At 34.1% G+C, this 15649-nt stretch overlaps 1 protein-coding gene across 2 annotated transcripts in view; it reads right to left on the bottom strand.

The window, feature by feature from the left end:
• Positions 1-15649, bottom strand: part of LOC149771943 (uncharacterized) — a 60012-nt gene that overhangs the window by 39631 nt on the left and 4732 nt on the right. The window contains exon 1 of one of the 2 annotated variants that reach the window (XM_089948060.1): positions 2335-2467. The exons of the other annotated variant lie outside the window; for it this stretch is intronic. Within the exon in view, the coding sequence (XP_089804186.1) occupies positions 2335-2366 (32 nt within the window). The 5' untranslated portion in view covers positions 2367-2467. Of the gene's footprint in view, positions 1-2334; positions 2468-15649 lie in introns of those variants that run through there. 2 annotated transcript variants of the gene reach the window in all.

Here is a 15649-nt window from a genome sequence, read left to right as displayed (position 1 = left end):
TAAAAACAATTCAAACAATCTGTCATTATTCTGTATTCTTTAAAGAACGTCTAGAGATTCCGAGAAACACGAACACCGTTTAAATTCAACCCTGCAGCTAGGAGATGGAAATGGTCATGATCCAGGCCAAACTCTCCAGGATTGCATCCAGAGCTGATAATGCTGATCACAACCGCATTCACCGAAGTAATCAGTATTCTACATTGCAGCTCGCTCAAACGATTAGTAGTTGACATTTTTGTTATGTATAATTTATTAAGCACAATCTGGAATTAAGAAAGCATTATTTCGAACCAGCACACAAAGCACCTAATTAATATGTTTCCTTGCATTTCTTTGTTTCGTTTCAGGTTTCTTGCAAAGTTGTAACAGTAAATTTCACGTACTTTTACGCTCCCACGCCCTTAACAATGGGGATGGAGAGAGTGTGGAGACGATTAAGAAAAACTGCCGACACCATCTCTCCCCGAGCCCTACTAAAGCAGTTAAGGCATCTCGCGGATAATAGGTCTGCACATCATCCTTTATCATTGAGTCGCACCCGACGACCACCAAAAGTAGGCATGGCCTTGATAAAATGGCATGGTTTAATGTTTATAACCACTGCACGCATGCGCTAAAGAGGTTGTTTCAGAGAGCGAGAAAGGCATAAATGTATCTACATCAATGTCTTTATCGCAGGGAATTTGTTTATTTTGATATTGAAATAACAGATCATTCAGTTAATTATTAAAACGTTTGCTAATTACAACGAAAATACTGTATGATAATTAATACTGAAACAGATCTTTCGTGGTATTAACATAATGCCCATACCACTTGAATTTGTAATGCTATAGTTTTGCATAATGACTCTAAATTCACAATTGTGTTGTTTTGCAGTTCTACGATATATATTTACAGATACATTTATATACTCATTTAAGATGCAGTTCTTGTGATATTTTTAACAAAACAGGCAGTGATATAGTTCCATCTGTTGTGCAAAGACTGATCAACACCAACAAATTATCAATAACGTTGTATTCACATGTGACTGATTTAATCCAATGTTCGATTTCTCATTAATATAAGGCACGATCAATTCGACATCCAAGCACAGCATGATAGAGAGGTAAGTGTAACTTGAGAACAGATTATTCTGGCGGTCCATGCATGTACAAATAAAATTGACAATGGACTGTTCAAATATTAAGAAGACGATAAAAAAGTTATGACCATTATCATACTGTTTATTGTAAAGAAAATATTAAGAACAAATCTGCTTGCAAAGGCAAAAGCACAATATAAATGCGTGCTAGTTTAAGATATATGACAGATAAGAGAGAGAACTAAATTAACATTTTAATTTTAATTTTAACTGTAATATGTTTACTAATTATCAACATTAGCTGTTGTTTGTTTTGATTTTGCGATTTTATTCACAAATGGTAGCGAAAGATTATATGAAATACATACAGGTGCACACCTAAACGTGTTCAAGTTAGATACTCCTCCGGAAACATATAACCTAGTTCAACAGAAGCCATCAATGTCGATTGTTTTCGCTGATGTGTTATGCTCAAGTGTGAACTAATAACCTAGCAGAACAACATCAACTCTTCTGCATCTTTGTTTCTTTTTAGTCATTATGGTTATAATAAACAATGTACTTGCGAATGAGTTAACAGTATCTATTTTATTGAATGAGCTTTCAGTTGAATAATACACTCTAACTACAGCTATTCCAACGTTTAATTCACATACAAGAAAAATCAGTGATACAGGATTTTTTGTTTATCCGTTATTGTGATATATTCCTTGGGTTGGTCAGATCACGTAAATAAAGACTGTGTCAATGAGGAAAGAGACAATGACAGAGACAAAGAGTCTTAGATGGAGAGAGCTCGAAAAAGACATTATTTTTAATGAACTTGAAAAGTATAGTCATACTTTGATTTATAGTAAAAAGAAAATGGACATATTCCATTAATTGTTTTACCTTAACTACATTTCTCTTATGGTAAGAAAACAAAATTGCCCACTTTAAAAAAAATGTACATCATAAAAAATGGCCAATCTCTTAAAGAGCACAGCATGTCACAATTAATCTAGCTTTAATTCGAGTATATTCAGCTTTTGCCTGCTATTTCTGCTTATGACTAAGCACGATGGCGCATTTCAGTGTTAATTGCGTGTTTTCTGTGGATTATTCTTCTTTTATAACACAAGTGGTTGTCATATAAACGAAACTGTCCTTATCTCAGAGAATTGCGTTTCTCTTTAAAAATATGATCAAGTTATCCTATTCAGGGGAAGCGGAAAGGATTAATTCTTATTATTATATAAACTTACCTAACCTTTAATAATAGTACGGCAGTTGCCATTCGGGGTTGTTGCAGGTCCCAAAGGGTGCATTGTCAAGAAGGGTGGTGGGACACCAAGCTGGATGCAGACTTTCTAGAAGTCATGGAGGACGTTTCTCTGTTTTCTGAAACTTGTTCTAGCCATATGACCGAATTAATATCGTCCCAAAATTATTTTGTATAACACCTATCTTGTCTCCAATTTACTGGTTTCAGCTAATCCTTAATTCACAATTATTGTCGCTTAACTATGTTTGCATCTTTTATTTGTATATGTATTAATTAATTATTAATTAATATTTGTATCTATCAGTCATTTCATTGAGTTAATGCTATATTACTTACACGAGTTTTCTCATTCAAAATTAGGTTTCATGTATCATCAGTCCATGGTTAAAAACAAAATTACACTAATGATCAATGGTGGCTTTGCAATCTAATTCAGCATACAAGTTGAACAACCTTGAACGTTTCTGTTGCAAACGTTAAAATAAGTTACCATTTGGAACAACTGATTCCACCTGGCGATTGATAGCACAAGATAAAATATGGCAAATAGCCTGATTAAAGCTACTGGCGAATTTAAAGTTATGATATAATAATGTTAAATGACAAAATCTACACATTCGCTTAGACATTTGTCATTTAGTTTTGTATGAATTTCAACTTAAAACTGGTAAGTAATTTTTGAAAACACGAATGAATAAAACGATTTACTTTTAGTGTGTATTTTCCAAACCAATTATTTGCCCGCGTGACTCCATTATGTACTTTCTATGCATCCAAACAACATACGTATATAAACATATAAACACATACATACATACATACATACATACATACATACATACATACATACATACTAGCGTACTAGCGAACCCTGATGAATCTGACTTCGTGTTGCTCGACATTAATTGATTTAAAAAGCGTATACCTGAATTAGATTGTGGTAGTTTCAATATAATGCATCCCATATATAAAGAAGTTCCATCAAGTGGTTTTTTAAATGTACATATATTAGTTATATGGCCTGACCGTAGAAGTTTCTGTTGTGAAACTAAATTATCCAGAAATTTCAAAATAGGGACAGTTCTTCCTTATATCTACTGAGTATTGAACCATCTGCAATATTCTTGAGCGATATTTAGCATCTGTGGCAACACCAGTAGATGATGAATTTGCTTCGTTTTGACTTATGACAAATAAGACATTACTATAGGAATTTTATTTAAAAAACCCATGCCAATATTACTTTTAATTCAAGAGAAACACTAATTGTAAAATGTTCAAAATGGCGGTACTGTCAATCATATTTTATATTAGATTCATCTATTTCAACTAAGAGTCACCATATTTATGATACACGCATTAACCAGATTCATATCTATTACTTGAATAACCATTAAGATACTGAAAGGGCTTGAGTCCTGGATTTAAATAACTAATCCGGCTATACTGAAGAACAAATCGAGCTTTTAGGCCTTCCATGCTGTCAAAAGAAAAAGTGTTTATTGCTGAGAGTGCCCATTGACATATACATTAATTTTGTGCCTATACTCCTTGTCGATAATGTACTCACTCGTTTTGATGTACTTTCTCCACAAAAGACCTGTTGTGAAGAATTTGCGGTTGTAAGCCAAGGTAACAATTTTATGACTGCTTTACAAAACTACCAAAATGTAAACATACGGTAATTGTTAAGTTATTATCTGAATTGTAGAACCTACTTTTATGTCAAACGATGCGGTATCATTTTAATGACCGATTCAAAACACCCCTATCTCTGATCTCTGACTAGGTAGGGCAAATGACCGGTCCATATGGTGGGTTAGTTGGCTAGCCCCTTCTCTCTTTCTCTCCCCCTCTCTCTCTCTCTCTATCTCTCTCTCCCTGTATATGTATATGTATAGATAGATAGATAGATAGATAGATAGATAGATAGATAGATAGATAGATAGATAGATAGATAGACAGATAATAGATAGATAGATAGATAGATTAATATATAGATTGATAGATAGATATATAGATATATAGATACATAGAGAGAGGTATATATTGATATAGATATAGATTTCTGCTGAAGTTGCCTCAAGTTTGATTTTGCATTATTTCTTAATTTAGGAAAACCAGTTTTAGGACCTTTTCGGCTGTGAAAGTTTTCAATTATTGATAATTAGATAATCAGTCAATCGACTGGTTGTAAGGTTTAAATGGCGGAATAACTCTCTTAAATAGCTGAATGATAGCGCAATACTCATTATAGCATATACATGAGTTGTTTTGAATTATCTTAAAGATCCATTTTGAAAAATATCACTAGCATCACGTCCGATTATCTAGTGTTGTTCAGACTATTTAGTATGTTCCCTTCAGCAAGTAAAGTAGGATATTAAATCTAAACATTTAAATACACTTATTTTATATCGGCCCTTCATTATTTCAAGTGAGGATTCTGATGTATAGAATAATCGAGAAGAAAACAATCTGATACAGTCAGGAAACAATTTAAAGAGCGATGTAAATGTATCTTAGCATGTCCGGTGACAAAGTACTGCTTTGAGAAACCATGGCTAGAAAACAATATATTGTAAAGCAGCCCGAACATCTTCATTTAATTAGTAAATATAGATTTTCAGTTAAGTTTAGTTTTTTGCTCTGGTAATGGTCGACCAAGGTTATTGTATGACATCGTTATTGTTTTGTTTTTATTTTTTGTATGCCAACGAATGCTTTAGCCATATTGGGAGAGGAAGTAATTTTTTTAACCAGATTTTGAGGCAGTGTAACTTTGATTCGTAATATTGGTGATTTTTCGAAAAACTGGTCATAAAGATTGAAGACTAGGATCTATAAATACGTGTTTATTGTTACTAGTAATAATATCAATAGTAAACATTACTAGATGATGACAGGTCTGGGGGTATTTTCCACTGAACAGGTCAGTATATGAATTCTTAGTAGAATTAATTTATTTACTATTGGATAGGTTAGGTCACATTAATGTTAGATTTTATTAGTAAGTTCTGACAAGGGTTGTATATCACGACATATAGTGGTAATTTACTCTTGAAGGTGTGAAACCTGAGCAATCAGATGCATTCCTAGTTTGGAGAACTGAAATTATTTTAGAACGTTCGATTCTTTGGGACTTGAATACAATATTTTTATGATTATTCTGGATACAATTCATAATACTGTAATTCCTCTTAAATTTTCATTTTATAATCTTTTGATAACTATATTGATTAATTTTACAAAACTCATTGGTTCTACTTCCTTCTGTTTCTTGGTGGACTTTATGACTCAAACGATATTGCTGATCTATTTGAAAAACTCGTTGGATTAGTTCGTGGGGACAACAATGCAGTAAACAAGCTACAATGGTTTGTCAGAGATTTCTCACTTCTGATATTATTGACTGATAAAAATATCATGCCATAATGCATGAACCTGTTGAAGATATTCATGATATATACAACAAAGATGATGAGTTCTAAAACACCTGAGACATCTTGTGTAACCTGAAAGGAATGTTTCAATGCAAAATAGTGTTGTGAATACAACCCATAACGTGACCTCGATGATTACAATTTCATCCATAGAGCCAGAATTCAGTGAGATTTGTCTGCACGTTTGACCGCGCGTAATTACGAACACTTGAGATCTCATTCAATCTCAACCGAGCTGAAGCGTTTGCTGGTCTGTCCGCAAATAAAACATTTGTGTTTTCATCAAATAATGGTACGTGGAATATTTTGAAGTTCCAACAGGTACATGCGATAATAACTCAATCAAAAATGAAGTTCGGCGAAGACTTTTGGTGTTACCTGGCAAGACTCATAAATTATATTCGTGTATATGAGCCGACACTCAAATCCATTATTGTCATTGAATCTTCACAATATATGATTAACACTGGACAGTCGTAGTTGAGAATAGTTATTGCTTGGCTCAATGATCTTCCCTCAAGTATGCACAGTTTGCCTGTATGACCTAGTGGAACTGGAATTGTTCACTTTCTAAGGTGATGTTCTCGCATACATTACAGGTTTATGACCGATAATACATGTGGTAATATATTCCACGGGACGGATCTTACTACTCAATCTAATATTTCAAAATAATTATTCATCTGATGGAACCTATAACATGGGAAATTACTTAATTCTTTCTTATAAACCTCCTGACTGATATGTCAAATGGGAAATAATAACAGTCTTTGTCATCATATTTACTACTAATACTATTATTGATATCCTTAAACACGTACCTAAGTATATATTTACAGTCTCTTAATATCATTATATAAACCCTACGCATGAACACGAAATTTAGCTATAGATAATCACTTTAATTTCCAGTCGTGAATATAAATTACAAACTTATAGATACAAGGCACCATGTATGCATAAATGGAACAGCCCTAATCAAATTTGTCAATTTGTTTCATGGTTATTTTTTTCTGCAGAATACTGAAGCACTTATAACAGGTTAGTTTGATGACATAGTTATCTAATATCCCACTCGAATAAGATTACTTATATTGTGTTCACTTCTAAGGATCTTTAAATGAGTTTCCTATCTTTATTGAATAAGAACTATACACAGGCAAATACAATGCCCTCCACAAAGTTTATTATTACTAATAATATAAGAGGATGAATGCTTGCTTGACATTGATGGTTAAAGAGAATACTATATCTCAGGCATGTCAAAAATGCAGGCCGTAAGCAGCTTAGTCCTTCACATTATACGACAATGGGGGGTGGGGCAGTCCTTTTGAAATATGCATTTAATTGATACGCATAATTAGTGGTAAGAACTGTTCATGCTCTTGCGGCCCATAACCTTAAGGATTTTACATGCTGTAGCCCCGAACAAAAGCAGTTAGAGGCCATTAATCGGCATATCTGTAACAGGACAAGGACAAAATCCTAAGAGGGATTGAATTTTTAAAAGAATATCTATAACATATTTAAAACATTCATAAATGGCATCAGCATACAAGAGACAAATGTGCAAACTCAAGATGTGCACAGCAGGCATCTTCTTTTATTGGTGTCATAAGCATGTTACAGATGCAAATCCAGCAGATAACACAGTAATTGAGCAGGCGGCATTGGGAAAATCCTACATCTTTGTTGTTGGTATAGAGACAGCATATTACAACTATCCTAGCCAAATGCCCCCAGATGTGCCTCTTTCATCATCATCTGACACTGATACCCTGGATTCTCCAATAACATTTCTTTAGAGAGGAAACTCTGACCAAATATAATATAAACCATTACACCTTTGGAAAACAACAACCTCAAAACATAATTAACATAACCAGAAAACGTTATGATAAAGAAACAAAACATAGAAGGAAAATTACGAAACCAGATAAAAGAAATTTAAAAAAAAAAAAATCACCCATAGGTTTTTATTCTTCTGTTGGGAGGTTGTGTTTGGAGGACGTAAGGTCATGTACACCAACTTGCAATAATTGAAGCCAGAATTGACATTATTTTCAAATATCTGTATGTATGCTGTCCACCAGTTATCAGCTGCCATCATCTGCACTGGATATTTGATGGAATTATGCATGGGATAATTTTAAATATTTTGAGGACAAATATGATCAACTAACTAAGATATAAAAAGGAAAACTGTAACACACTTCCCTCTGCAAATGTTCTCCTTGTGGTGATACTGATACAAGTGACATAAGCATGATCATAAAAATATTGGTCAAAGACTGATATTGGATGTAGAGATCCATGAGAAACATTGCTTGCAAACCCTGATGTACTACTGGGAGAGTGATTACATCCATCTCTCTGCATAAGACACGAGGCGTCTCTGCCGAACAATTAACAGATAAATGGAAGTGGTAGACACATTTTATAATGAAGCTTTCACCAGTGGAAAGGGACGACATTAATGTCATCTAGTGGCGGAGGGAGTTATCAGCAGGCCATGTATACACAACAAAGGGAGATAGCAACAACGTCATTCTATACTTTCAAAAAAAGCATTAAAATTGTAACAACAAAGACCAAGACACAAATGAATACAAGCATTACGGCCATATGCAGTGAAGAGCACGCGGGTGTACGGTTCACAAGGTATATGCCTGTGGAAATAAATGGATGAATAACTAACGAAGCTACACAATCCACCCACTGTGACCATAATTGCAAAATAAACATCACACAATTACATCAAATTTTAGAAGCTATATATCAAGAGTGTCAATAGCTTAAGTGTATATGTGAATATAACACTATAATTATTACTAATAAATATAATAATGTTTCATGAGATCACACGTGCTGGTAATATTCGTGTGCTCAATTGAGATCAAGGATATTGCACATAGCTGATATTCATTTACTCCCTCGATGCCCAGGAGGTCACACGTATCTATTAATATTCATGTACTCCCTTCAGGCCAAGAAGGTTGCATAAATCTAGTAAAATAGTGCAAGGACAGAGGAAGAATCAAAGTAATAAACGTGCAAAGGCAGGATTTGCAGCAAACGTGTCTTGGGGACAAGATAATCATGTTGAAATAAACATTTTGGGACCGGATTAATGCGGTCATAGGGTAAACCAGGTTCCAAAAATATAGAGGAGCTTCTACCTTGCAGTCTAGAATGTCTGTATGCAGCTTGGTATCCCACCAGTCTTCTAGACAAGGCACCGTTTGCGGCCTCCGACAGCTCCAAATGACAACAGCCATATTATCATTAAAGGTTAGTTCGGTTTATATAATAAATTAAATAACTATTATAAACTTTATAATCCACAAAGCTTTCATTGGTATTAACTACCCAAAATATGTTTGCATACTTAAAACTGGGAAGCAAAGTTGTGTGGTTGAAAAATTCTTGGTGTATAAACATGATGCAAATATTCGAATAAAAGGTGTTTCTGCTTTGTTGGCAATGTTGGGACGGTATCAGAACCGATCATCGTATATGCAGTAACAATCGCACCATTCTTGTTTTTTTCTCTACGCTTCAGGGTCGTAGTTTAATGTTCCGCACCCTCGTTCCACGACAAAGTTCATGTAGCTGAGTACGGCATTTTTCAAATTCCATTCCATAATGTTAATTTAACAGCAGAGTTAGTTTCAGGACCAGTAATTATCGGCATTGTGAATTCTTTGCCCATTCATGGTGTTCATGTAATATTCGACAATGACATAGCTGGAGATAAGGTTCTGGCTGATTCCACTTGTAATTGAAAAGATTTCTTTGGATCAAAAGTGTGATCCTATTAAGATTAAAATCCCAGATTTATACCCTGCTTGTGTAGTGGCTAAAGCTATGAAAAGAACGATCTTGAGAATGGCGTTGATCAGGAAACTTTTATTTTGGCTGACATATGTTTTGTTCGTGCTTTTAATGAAGCCGATTTTGATTGTTGTATTTATCAATCAAACGGTATTTATCGTTCTGATCCCCTTTTTCTGCTCAGTCTCTTGTTTCTAATCAGATTGAGGAACTAAAATCACTGTCAACGAACACGAAAACATTCCTGAGATATCATGTTTGTTTCAGACAGCAATTATAGGAACTAAAAATGCAGAGGTACCAACCTGCTATTTTGTGGATTATGTGGTCTCATGGGAAATGGGGACAAACCGAGATACAAGCCGGTGAAAAGTGGTCAATGAGCTATCAAATTGTTGTTCCTAAGTCGTAAAGACGGAACATATTAGGTTACCCCGTGAAATTTCATTTGCTGGTCATTTATGAACCAATAAGTCTTCTCACAGGATTTTCTATCATTTTTACCGGTGGAAAATTAATATTTTCTAATACTGTAGATCTTGTCACAATTGTCAGAAAGTCCAATCAGAAGAAACCTAAGGCTCATTTACAACCTATTCCCGCAATTAACGAACCGTTTAGGAGAATAGTTGTAGACTGTGTAGTTTCATTACCTAAGGCCACGTCAGGCAACCAATACTTGCTGACCATAATGTGTTCGTCCACAAGATTAACAGAGGCAATTCCTTTACGGAACATTAAGGCTAAAATTATACTAGAAGCCATCATAAAATTCATTACAATTTTGTCTTTCCCAAATCTGTCCAATCTGATAAAGGTTTATTTAATAGCAAGAATTTTACAATAAGTCATGTATGAATTAGGTTTCACCCTATTTTCATCAACACACGAAAAATAAAGATCAACGTTTGCTAAAATAGAGCTTGATGGTGCAAATATACAACGTCGACATTAGTCACAAGCAGGAAAAATGAAATTTAATCGCAGATATACATTCAGATGTATATAAATTATACATTGTTTTATTTTGTATAGGTTTTGTATATCAATTACACGTGCTCATGTGTAATTTCATTATTGTTATTATTTGCGTATTTGATTAATATAGAAAAACGTTTCACTGCATACATTTTCCTTTCCTTATGAGAGACTGTGCTATGTATATCTTCTTGACATTTTCGAGGCATGTCTTGGTGATCACTGGCCGATATAGAGACGACAAAAGTGCCCTTTCAAAACATCTGTTGTCAAAGTTTATCACGTTGATAACTGGCCCTGGTGGGACCCAGTTTGGTGCTGCTGTGTAAGTGAACCCATGAAACAGGTGAAACTGCGAGAGATAGTCCTCGACTTCCATACATCTCTTGAGGAACCATCCTGATCCCGTATTTGTGTATTTCTTCAGTGTTTCGATAAATCTTCTCAATGCCTCATTGATTTTCATTATTGATGGTTCGTGTGTCTTTTCGGATCAGGATTACACGAGCACCACTGTGAATCCATGGTGTAGTAGTTTTATATCCATCCTTGTCAAGACTAAGTTGCAGCGCCAGTTGAGCGCTAACGATAATGTTTGCTTTAAGTACTGCGTGGCCAAAGATTTGTAACACAACTACAAATCCATTAATCATATATGTCAATAGTTGTCGAGTGTATGTCTGGTGTGTATGGGGCAGGGATAACAGGCACGTTATTTTCCGATTCTCAGCTACGTTACTGAAATGTTTTATTCGATGACTTGTGATTGTTGTGTTTTTTATTCACGAACATACTCAGCCGCTATGGGAAAGACAAAATGACGTTTTTATTCATGCTCAGTACGAAGACTCTTTTGGTTTTACTTGTCAGGTTTTCTGATATTAAGCTCACGTGCAAATTGTCTTATTTGTTTTACTGTTCTTTCTGTTGGTAATTATTCTTGTTGTTGTTGTCGCAAGAACAACCATTGATAATGATAATATTTGTAGATTCAGTACAAATATGGGTTTTAATAATTCGATTGTCTGCTTTTGCACACGACTTGGTATGTACATTCGGTGTTGCCTTGTTATATGTTGCAGCTGTATAAACTGATCACGTGAATTGACTACGATGCCACATTTAAGGAAGGGTCGTGTTTCTAATACCACAGGTAATATTTGTATGTGTGTTCTGCAATTTTCATAATGGTATGTTCTGTCATAGAGTTTTTATCTTCTTTGTTGCTTACCAATGCCACGGAGCTTCTTATGTACATACCTGCAAGATTTATCTGAATGGCGAAAACACTTCTATATTTTATTGATCCGACACCGCTTTTTATTTCTCCCTCCATATCGGGTGTTACGCTGATTTCAAGGCTAAACATACAATAAGTCATACAGAATCCATTTCACAACTTTACGGTAACTCGAAATTTCAAGAATGTTCCGATAAACCAGCACGTTATTGTCATCACTCTCATCATCAAACACATCGGCAAACGCAAAAAAGTTATTTCCAGGCCCTAATTGGCCCAAATGGGCTAAAATGACCCATCACATTGCACAATTTAACCGTCAATGATTACTACGACAAATCGAATACTACCAGACTTTGCGCGTTGGAAACCAGTGACATAAATTTTCTTAGAACTCTGGGAAATTTCATCAATCCTTTTTGTTTCGTCCCTTTTGACAACAGTTTAATAAAATTGTTTCAAGTGCTTGCCTTTCTCCTCTTCTGCGTTGGTGTAATGTCTTTCGTAGATCCACTGACGATAAGTGAGCTTGGATAATATTCTGATACCTGTGGCCCAAAAGCATTTGTTTAATTAGCCTGTTCTTGAGCATCACGGTCACTGACCTAATCCAACATATCACTCGCTTCAAACGAGGGAGGCGAGTTATCATGTATCTTTTGAGAGTGTACTCTTTCATGCAAGATTTTCCTCAGATTCATTTTAGTTGTATTTGCTTCAAAAATATGTCCAAGTTTATTTCATTCATTTGCCAAAGTCACTCCTTTCCCAGATTATCCAACTTATCAATGATGTGTTCTCAATTTGTGTCGGTAAATTCATACATCATCTGCGCTTCTTTAATAAACCTGCATGATGCATGTAAACAATACAACTATCTTAGTTTATATGTTGCATTATTAACACTCCATTCTTTTGGAAGATTCATGTCATTATAGCAAATGTTTCAAAGAGGGCTAAATTCCTATTTGAATACTATTCCATGTTCAAATATAACGTTCTTTGCATTTTGTAGTGTTATCTCTTTTGATATAGAAACCAACAACGTTCTAGATTGTTTAAGTTGCTAGAAGGAAGCGATAATTCAACAGCAGAGCAAACAGCTATTTCAAACGTATGGCAATGAAATTAGAACCTTTATTCTCTTAACAAACAGATAGCAGTTATAAAGAATGACATCGCTGATGCAAACAATCCAACATGAATAATTTATTAAATCAACGTCAAAGGAAAGTTGAGAATATGTGGGAGAAAAAACTGTTTTTTAAAAAATTGGTGTTACAGTTACTACTATTATTATAGCTATTTATATTATAGCAACAACATGCGATACCGGTAGCAACACTGTCAATCGTAATTTGTTCATTAATAAATTTAAAAAAAGATATGACAAATCGACTATTAATTTTAATTTAAGTAAATTAAATACAGCAGCATCGTTTCCTGGTATAATTAGTAGTGGAATAAGCTGGAGAAATTAATGTTTTTAAAATGTGCAAATACCATTCGAATAACTTTTCATTGCATTAATTCATTTTTTATATGTAATTGTTCTAAAATATTTATTTGTAGGAATAAAAATGAGTAAAGATTAACTATTCTAATTTTTAAACTAGACCAGCTTCTGCAAGTATAGTCATATTATGTCATATTAGTAAACGTTTTATTTTTGTTTTGATTCATGATCAATACTTTTCATATCAGGAGTTACTGTAGGCTTGTCTGCATAATACTTATTAGTCTTTTAGTCTTTGTTGTATGTCTTTTAATGAAATATTACATACCGATCATTACCTTTGCTGAATTCGTTATTTTACGTTAGCATTTACAGTAAAATTTTAGACGAGCTTAAACGAGTACGATGGTACCCTCAACACCAAATGCAAAATGTTCCCTAACTTTTGATTTTAGATATATTTTTAGAGACCTATTATAATGTTTTCATCTGTGCATTAACCGTGTTCACCTTATTTAAATATTAATTCAGCCGTTAAACTTGGGCAGTGACTTTCATTTGGGACATGGACTTGGAGAAAGCTTTTCATATTGCTCTGCAACATCCCGCAGAAGCCCCTTTGCAGAGTGTTACGTGTTTAGGCTCGAATAAACAGCAACACAAGAGAGAGTGAAAGCAACAAGCTTTGAAAAATTTGAGAAATAATTTATTTCCCTGGAAAAATGCTGTAAAAATGAAAAAAATAAGAACTTACGGATTAAAGATTCAAATCCCCCAAAAATGCAAGGACAGTAAACGAATTCAATTTTAGAAATCCTAATATTGAATGTTCTAATAATCTCAAGTTCGATTCCCGACAAGAAATCCAAGCTGGAAGGCGACAACGTATGCTGTATCCTGTTTTGTTTTGTGGTCTACAGTTTCTTGTAGAAATGCAAGAAGTAATCCGGTGTTTGAAATCCGAATAACATTTTCAAGAAATGTCTTTGTTCAAGAATTCTGTATGAGCTCGAAAATATTTCCAGAGTAACTAATTGATCTTTAAGAATCCAAATAATCTGAAGAAAAAAATATCATATAACTCAAACTCTGGCTACAACAGAAAGTAACGACTTGATATCAAGCACTTTTAGGCCCAGACTGTGAGATCTCTCTTTAAACATCACTATTTAAACTAAGTAATGCGCAATTGTGGGAATGCTTAATTGCAAAATCGAGGATCACGTGATCATGCTTACATATAAAAAAATTACGTAGCCCCAATATGACCTTGATAAAAAACAATCATTTTACTGCGATAAAAAAGTTGTTTACATCACTAAAAGCTGTTTACAAGCCTAGGGTCACGTATTTAATACAGCCTTGATCTCACCCTTATTATTCCCACATTAGAAAAATAAAAAAAGAACTTGTTCAGGTGGCTGTTACTACTTTTAAATTAAGGTCGGGAACTAGGTCAGCTTTAAGTGTGTACCAAATCACATACACAAGATCATATTATAATACCATGTCATTGAATAAAAAACTTTAAAGCTAAAAAACAAACAAGAAATTAAAATAAATGTGAATAAAATCAAATATACCTAACAAGAGTTAAAAGTTACAACGAAAATCACCGCCTCCGCCCCGGCTCCCGCAAAAAGTAAATAAAAATGCCGTACCCAAATAGAATATTATTGCTTCTATTCTGATACAGACCCCTTCCATACACTATTAGTGTGAATATCAAATACAAAATAGGAAATTTCATGGGAGCAACCTATCTAGTCATGGATATCAAACTGGATGTATTTGATATTATTTAACCAAAGAATACCTTGTTATCCTCTGACTAACATTTTTGTAGGAAGTGGCAGTTGGTAAAGTTAAATTGTTGTTATGCTAAGTACAACATAGTAATAATTATTTCATAGTAATGTGAATTGTCCTATCAATGATGAATATTTTTTTGAAAACAGTGTATTGTATGGTGTATGCCTATGTTTCACTCACAACTGTTGAAAGGCAGCTGTAAATCAATATTACTTTTTGAAAATCTTAAGATTTGACAGCTTGACGAGTAAATATTTCATCTCCAATTATCATCAGTTTATAATTGGAAGCACATACATTCCATCACTCATATTCATGTTATTTCAGTCACAGTTAGTCTCAAAAAGCAATCCAAAAAGGTATAAGGTACTGTTTGGCCTTCATTTATTTTCCACTAGCGGTTTTCAGATACGAGACTGATATTTGGCACCTTCAAATGTATCATGTTTTTGTATGGGAAGGGTGAGAGGGAAATTAATATTTGATATCATTCGTTATCTTAATATGTCATATAATGCCCGAAGCAAATTAT

Source organism: Sinohyriopsis cumingii, unplaced genomic scaffold (genome assembly GCF_028554795.1).
Source record: "Sinohyriopsis cumingii isolate HCF-2022 unplaced genomic scaffold, ASM2855479v2 utg001564l, whole genome shotgun sequence".
In the NCBI taxonomy this organism is placed as follows: domain Eukaryota; kingdom Metazoa; phylum Mollusca; class Bivalvia; order Unionida; family Unionidae; genus Sinohyriopsis; species Sinohyriopsis cumingii.
This window is presented reverse-complemented; position numbering and strand designations above follow the sequence as displayed.